Raw genomic sequence first — 7,987 nt, forward strand, 5'->3', positions numbered from 1 at the left:
ATATTAAACACTTATTTTGAAGCATAAATTTTAAATTTTTTCACTTTTTTTTAAATATCATGTCCAATTAAATGAGTTCAGATAAATTGAAACGGGAAATAGTACATTGGTCCAATAAGGAACACCCACATTTGTTTTCCTATAATAAACACAGCAATTTACGGGGCTCCACGAGGGGCCACGACAGACAAGAGAATCAAATTCTGAATGAGTGGGGGACGGGAGTCCATTCTCATCTCAATAGATGTGAAAGCGAGTCACCAAGTGGAGCCAGCTACCCATGTGATAATGAGTGCATATGTTCTTGACAGCTCTCTACTTTTTTCCTCAAAACAGAAGTAATTCTTAAAAAAGGTTAATACTGCTTATTTTTTATTTGATTACTAATTTCAGAATAAGTAATATTATAATTAAAAATAGTATCGAGATAATTTATTTTGCTAAACTGAAACAATAGTTTTATGATTAGTTATTTTTAATAAAATAATAAAAATAACAAAAATACCCCCTTGATGTCCCTCAAATACTTCTACTATACTACTAAATAAGGTGGGACGGTATGTAAAAACACAATTTCTTTCTTAAAAACAAACCAAACAGTACGCATCCAAAAAATAGCGACCGCAAATTTTTTGAAAAATTCCAAAAAGAAAAAAAAAAATAACTCAGCATAACTAATTTCGAGATGAATTTAAGCCCACCGCTATTTGCACATTTCTCTCTCCAAAAAATATCTCATCACCGCATCGAGCGTAACTCCAAGACCTAAAGTTCAAACCTTTTCTTAGTTCTTGCCTTCAGAAATAAAGCATATTCAATAACACCCCTATAAAGAACCACCCATTCTTGTACTTTTGTTTCATTCATTCATGTGGGGGTTAGTTTGCTGTTGATGGTTAGATCTGTTCTGCATTTTTATCATTCTTGTCTGATAGATTCTATATATAAATAAGGAAGGAAAGATTTATATTTTGGTGGGGTTTTGTTAATATGGCTGAATCAAAGAAGTATATAACAGCTGAGGAGTTAAAGAAGCATAGCAAGAGAGAGGATGTGTGGATCTCTGTGCAGGGGAAAGTTTACAATGTGACTGATTGGATTAAGCAACACCCTGGTGGAGATATTCCTATACTTAATCTTGCTGGTCAAGAAGCAACTGATGCATTCATTGCTTTCCATCCAGGTACTGCTTGGAAACACCTTGATCAGTTCTTTACTGGTTATTATTTGAAAGATTATGAGGTTTCTGAGGTATCCAGGGATTATAGAAAACTCTGTGTTGAGTTTGCTAAAGCTGGGTTGTTTGAAAAGAAAGGCCATGGGGTGATGTATTCATTTTGTTTTATAGCTTTGTTGCTTTTCTTGACTTTCTATGGTGTACTTTTTAGTAATAGTTTCTTGATTCATATGCTTTCTGGGGCATTGTTGGGATTGTCCTGGATGCAGATTTCTTACTTGGGTCATGATTCTGGTCATTACTTGATCATGACGACTAAGGGGTTCAATAAGATGGTACAGATTATGTCGGGCAATTGCCTCACTGGGATTAGTATTGCTTGGTGGAAATGGACTCATAATGCTCATCATGTGGCCTGCAATAGCCTGGATTATGACCCTGATCTTCAGCACTTGCCGGTTTTTGCCGTCTCTTCGAGTCTGTTTAAGTCGTTGCAATCTACGTTCTATGGAAGAGAGCTCACGTTCGATTCCCTAGCGAAGTTCTTTGTCAGCTATCAACATTTTACATTCTATCCGATAGTATGTGTTTCCAGGGTGAATCTATTTGTCCAGACGTTGTTGCTATTGTTCTCGAAAAGAAAAGTGCCTGATAGATTTTCGAACATATTGGGGATCTTTGTTTTCTGGACTTGGTTTCCGCTTCTTGTTTCCACCTTGCCTAATTGGACAGAAAGGGTGTTGTTTGTCCTCACAGCCTTTGCTGTGACCGGGATTCAACACGTTCAATTCTGTCTAAACCATTTTGCTGCTGATGTCTATGTTGGACAGCCCAAGGGGAACGATTGGTTCGAGAAACAAACAGCTGGGACTATTGACATTGATTGTTCTCCTCAGATGGATTGGTTCTTTGGAGGATTGCAGTTCCAGCTTGAGCATCATCTGTTTCCGAGGTTGCCTAGGTCCCAACTGAGGAATATTTCTCCTATTGTACAGGAGCTATGCAAAAAGCACAATTTGCCCTACAAGAGTTTGTCCTTCTTTGAGGCCAACAGGTGGACGATAAGGACACTCAGGACTGCGGCAATGCAGGCTAGGGGTCTGCTCTGGGAAGCTGTTAACACTCATGGCTAATATTTTCTTTTTTGCAAAATGTTGAAGCATTTCGCGAGTCTGTTTATTGTCATTACAATTGAATAATGTCTATTTACGATTGTGTTGCTGGATTGGAACAGAGAGGACATGTTTATGTTGTCGCATCAGCTTGCACAATTCGATTTTATTAGGAACATGCTTAAAATTGCTTCAGCATACCTTTAATGATAAAGATTATGTGCACATATTTTTCTTTGATAACAAGATTATGTGCATATATTATCTGCGCTTACATAGTTAATATCGGTGTATCTATAATTTTTTTCCCCCTCTATATGTTGGTTTCTGCATCTCATGTTATGCCTAGTTAGTTTGTTTACATTTCCTATGGTCAAGGGATGAGGCTATTGGCTATAGCATCAGTGATTCAGGAAAACTTTGAAAATTTATGCAAGACCAAATTGTTGTGATGTTTATGCTTTTCCTTATATCTATAATCCCACCTCTGCTTCATTTTTCTCTTGTTCTCCTGTTTTGTGTTTAATCACTTGATTTCTATCTGTTGCGTGCTAGGAAATACATTGGTATGAGTTAATGTCATTATAGCACGGAAAGGGAGCTCTAAGACTAATTTCGAGTGTGCACATACAGAGTAAACATTTATTGACATGGATCTCCATGGAAGAATTATAGCCAGTTTGATCATCACAATTGTTTGGACCATAGCATAATTGCTTAGTACTTGTGAAGTTAAGTTTCTCATACGTAACAAAGCAACTTTGATGCAGCTGGAACCATGGAAAGTTATCTTAGAAGGAATAGATATGAATTCCCTTGTTTGCAAGAATCTTAGAGATTGAGAGAAATTCTTGTCTTTCTGTCTAGGGAAAAGATAGCTGCAAGATCAACCTTTAATTGGTTAGTCCCTCTTTCAAACCGACTCATAAGGGGCTCGGGTGTGTGGGGGGGGGGGGGGGGGGGGGTGAGGACAATTGCCAAGAGACTTGTCTGAGGGACATTTGAGAAAGCAGGGAGATCACTCGGGGTCCTCCTCCATTCAGTGTCATTAACTGTACTTCTTGGGCAAGATTTTAGATCAGAAGCTGAGACTTGTGTATCAGTGGCAGAGGTGTCCTCGTTGAAAGATTACACTGTGAAGATAGGTAATTTTTTTTATGTATATATACTATATGATGAATTGAAGGGGAGCCTTGGTGTAACTGGTAAAGTTGCTGCCATGTGACCAGGAGGTTACGGGTTCGAGCCGTGGAAACAGCCTCTTGCAGAAATGCAAGGTAAGGCTGCGTACAATAGACCCTTGTGGTCCGGCCCTTCCCCGGACCCTACGCATAGCGGGAGCTTAGTGTACCGGGCTGCCCCCTTTTTTTTTTTTATACTATATGATGAATTCTCTTGGTTTTTTAGTGTTTACTTCTTTATATTTGAGTCCCTTCAGTGAAAAATCTGGCTCTAATACTGCTGTACATCCATTTGGGATTGGATGGATCATAGAGATCTTGTTAGTCTGAGACTGAGGGTATGATTGCTATTTTCTCACCCAGCTGATAGTAACTAGCACTTAGCATCGGCCTAATCAAAAACATGTCTACTCTGCTGGAGTTGCAATGCATTTGTTCTTGATGATTAGATGTCTTGAGTGGTTAGATTATGTATGCCTATCAGCTAACCTTTTCTTCTTTCTTCTCACTCTAGTGTGATATTGGTATGCATTTATTTCTTCGGCGGTGTTCGGACAAGAAAACAACTTTGCTTTGTGAAATTAGTAAACCTTGCTGCACCTTCCTTTATTTTTATTTTATAATAAGCTCCTTATGCACCCTTTGTATATGTGATTGTTTTATAAGGTGAGGAAAAAAAGTTTTCTTTTGGTTCATGTTTTAGGGTCTTTTCGGTCGAAGCATTATTTTATTTATTAAAAAAAAAAGGAAATTAGGGAAGTTTTAGTGCCAAATGCCTAAAAGTAAGAAATGAAAGATGAAAAATCTATCATAGAGGATTTCTGTATATGTGAGAAGATGCCTAGAAAAGCTAATAGTTTAAGGTGTAAATTCGCAAAGTGGTGGAAACAGTTTAAGAGACTGGAAAAAAAAAAAAAAAAACTTCTGTTCTTAATGATGCAAACAGATTACAGAATGAATGAAGTAGTATATAATGAAGTTTCTGTTTTAAATGGATTATAAATATGGCGAAGTCCCATTGAAATGTACATACATGATGATATGAGTCCGCTACTTAAGTGACACAAAAAAAAAAAAAAAGAAATTTGGAACCAAAATAACAAAAAAAAAAAAAAAAAAAAGTTACAAAAGTAGGTTTCATGCACAGGAAAGAGGCTACATTTTTTTTTAAGCTATCAAAATGACGCTTTTTTCATACTTTGGGCAAAGGCTAGTCATGTTTCAAAATCCCAAAATATCAATATTTTATATAAAACTTAATATTTTTTTTTGTGTACAATAATGCCGGCTCATTACATCAAGTATAACTAAACGTTTGAATCGTCGTTTTAGGGGTTGTAAATTGTCCCGAAGTAAGTCGTGTTTATTTGGAAACTTATCATTTTTAAGTTTACGTGTCATATTTTATAGGGTTTTAATTTAAGTATTTTATTATTTAGTCAAGTCGAATGTACAAATAAAAATATTATATTAAAAAATAATTCATCTAATACGAGAGGTTCAGCCAAGGTATAATATATCTCATTCAGTGCTCCCACCAAGGTTTGATCTCATGTTGGCATAAAAAAGAAGTAAAAAAGAGAGGCTAAACCACCCAGCCAAATTGGTGAAAGCAACAAAATAGACACTTTTTATTTTTTATAATGTTCACTAATGCTATCTAACTCGTTTTCATAAATTGAATTTCGAACCTCGAAATTGACATTCAAAATATCATTACCACGGGATTAGCATCTCGAAATAGATTTTTTATCATTAGATTGTTACTAAAGATGAATGAAATTTTTGCACAAATTTGGGGTAAAATTCAAATTGAATGGCATAACAAGTGTTTTTTTTATAAACCGGCTTGAACACCCGGCTAGATCTCGAAAAAATACCCTGAATAAAAAAAAAATCGCGAGAATCGAATATTCGAGCTCAAAGTTATGACCATTTAAAGTTTCAACAATTTACAATTAGTTTTCTACGTATGCTCCCGTCTTTATTTTTTATTTACGTCAAATCTTCTATGATACATAAATTAATTAAGGTCATGCCACAACGCTAAGGGTTTGGAGCTACTCAAATTTAACATTTAACATGGGAATATATCAATTTTTTTAGTCCCACCGTAAACACAATTCAACATTTGTTATCATTAGCAATCATAAAAATGCAAATTTGTCTCCCTCTATTTGGATATTTTTCAATGTATATACCCTATATGTATGGGCAACACGTTTTTTGGCATCTCATGTGGGCAACAAGGCCGTGGTGGTGCAAGTACATCTCGTGGGGGCAGAACATCTCGGAGTAAAAGAGCCTCTCGTACTTGAAGTTTTATTTTGAATATTTTATTATTGTAAAAAATGATGTATTACTTAATGCAATGAATTATTTTTTAATTATTTTGAACTTCTCGTATTGAATGAATTATTTTTTAATATAATATTTTTATTTATACATTTGATTTGACTAAATAATAAAACACTTAGATTAAAACCCTATAAAATATGACACTTAAACTTAAAGATGACAAGTTTCCAAATAAACAAAACTTACTTCGGGACACTTTACAACCCCTAAAACGACGATCCAAACGTTTAGTTATATTTGATGTAATGAGCCGACGTTATTGTGTGCAAAAAAAGTTATTAAGTTCTATATAAAAAATTCTATATAAAAAATTGATATTTTGGGATTTTGAAATATGACTAATCTTTGCCCAAAGTATGGAAAAAACGTGATTTTGATAGCTTTAAAAAAAAAAGTAGCCTCTTTCACGCACAGATTCTGCCTGTGAAACCTACTTTCGTAACTTTTTTTTTTGTGTTATTTTGGTTCCAATTTTTTTTTTTTTTTTGTGTCACTTAAGTCGCGGACTCTGAGAATATATACATAGAGAGGTTTGTTGAGTGTGGGGTACAATTACAAAGCCGAGGCAAATTTTGAATTTAAAGTCAATCGAATCACAATAAGCATATTATATGTGCACATACTTATTTTTGTATATATTCTGACTCGAAAGTAATAAATTAAGTTGATGAACATAAGGAACTCGTCCTAAATTCACCTCTGAAACAGAAATTATAGTCCATATCGTAAGGTCTTTCTATTGAATTAACAATTCTTTGTGATCATGAAATTCTTGACGTGGATGTATATACAGTACAATAATTTTTTTAATCAATTCAAACCAATTTTGGAAGAGAAAATTGTTGCAATCAAATGACATAAAATTTCTATATTATTAAAAAGAAAAAAAAATTAGAGGTCATGTCAAAATTATGCAAATCATGGAATGGTAAATATAGGGTTATAGACCGATTGCCTCATGCAACAATTGTTGCAACAAGTGACGTTACTTAGAATAAAAAACATTAAACCTTTACTTAGGCAAGAAGACAACCTATAATTTGTGTACTTATCAATATTTGGACATGTAACTTGACGCGCTATGCATTCTTAAATGATGTGAAGCTGAGTCAATTAATGGTGATATCCACTTCTTTTTTTCTTTCTCAAAACGAGTCCAACTTTTTGCTTATTACCATTTTAGTGCCACAGCTTATCAATAATACATAAATCAATTAATTTTACACCTGAAATTAATTTATTTTTTTCAAGCGATTTCAATCTATTTTATTACTACCCATATATAAGAGACAGTTGAACTCCCCATTTAACCTTGGACAGGATTATTTTAGGAATTTCAATTAGTGTTTGCATTATTGTGCTTGTATACCTAAACTTTTGCTGTTGTACCTTTGCTGAGATAGACCAAAAAAATGGACCAAAAAAATGAAATCTTTGTGTAATTCCCACACCTGTCCTTAAGATTAACCAGTTGCTTTAGGGGTACTTCAGACATTTCATCTTTTTTATGTGTTGCAGCAATTTGTACAACATGAATGAAAAATGAGACAATTGATTTAATTGCTAAAATTGGGCACAATATCGCAACTATTTCTGTTACACCCCGAAAAATTTTGCGTTACCAAGACTGTCGACGACTTAGTATGAGCTCAAGGGAGAGAAAAGTTACACAAGGATTAGGGATAAAGATTATATTACCTGAGTACAAGAATGTATATATATGACATTTGGAGATGGTATGGGGTAAATCGGTTAACAAGTTACTTGATGATAGCCCTCGTAACCATAAGTTAAGGTGGGGCCCACATGTCAGAATTTTATAAAGGACATATTAAGAGATATATGAGTAGTGCATGTGAAGTTGAGCAAGTCCAAAGAAGGACCATTAAGTCAAATATGGACGTAAGCCCTCCAAAAGGATGATTTAAGGATACGTTTTCGGATGACCTGACTTGGAGGGGAAAAAACGCTATTATACGTTCGGAATTTGGGAAAACCCCCAGAAATAAAAGTTGTAGATAATTGAATTAGCTTTCCAACGGTATGTCGTGGGCCCTCACACGATATCGGGATCAAATGTTATGGCCATTTTAAGAGCAAGACCTCAAGCTGTCAAAAAGGGTTCCGCGGGCCCCACATAGAGAAGTCGGTGGAACCGA

At 34.9% G+C, this 7,987-nt stretch overlaps 1 protein-coding gene across 1 annotated transcript; it reads left to right on the top strand.

Annotated features, from left to right (window-relative positions):
- Positions 1-691: 691 nt before the first annotated feature.
- Positions 692-2,535, top strand: LOC132632581 (delta(8)-fatty-acid desaturase-like). Its single transcript, XM_060348573.1, has one exon. It carries the CDS (start codon positions 991-993, stop codon positions 2,308-2,310), a length of 1,320 nt encoding a protein of 439 aa, XP_060204556.1. The 5' UTR covers positions 692-990; the 3' UTR covers positions 2,311-2,535.
- The last annotated feature ends 5,452 nt before the right edge of the window (positions 2,536-7,987 follow it).

The sequence above is a fragment of the Lycium barbarum genome, chromosome 1 (genome assembly GCF_019175385.1).
Source record: "Lycium barbarum isolate Lr01 chromosome 1, ASM1917538v2, whole genome shotgun sequence".
In the NCBI taxonomy this organism is placed as follows: domain Eukaryota; kingdom Viridiplantae; phylum Streptophyta; class Magnoliopsida; order Solanales; family Solanaceae; genus Lycium; species Lycium barbarum.

Coding starts and splice junctions, on each gene's coding strand:
- LOC132632581 (XM_060348573.1), top strand. CDS start 991: ATGGCTGAATCAAAGAAGTATATAACAGCTGAGGAGTTAAAGAAGCAT.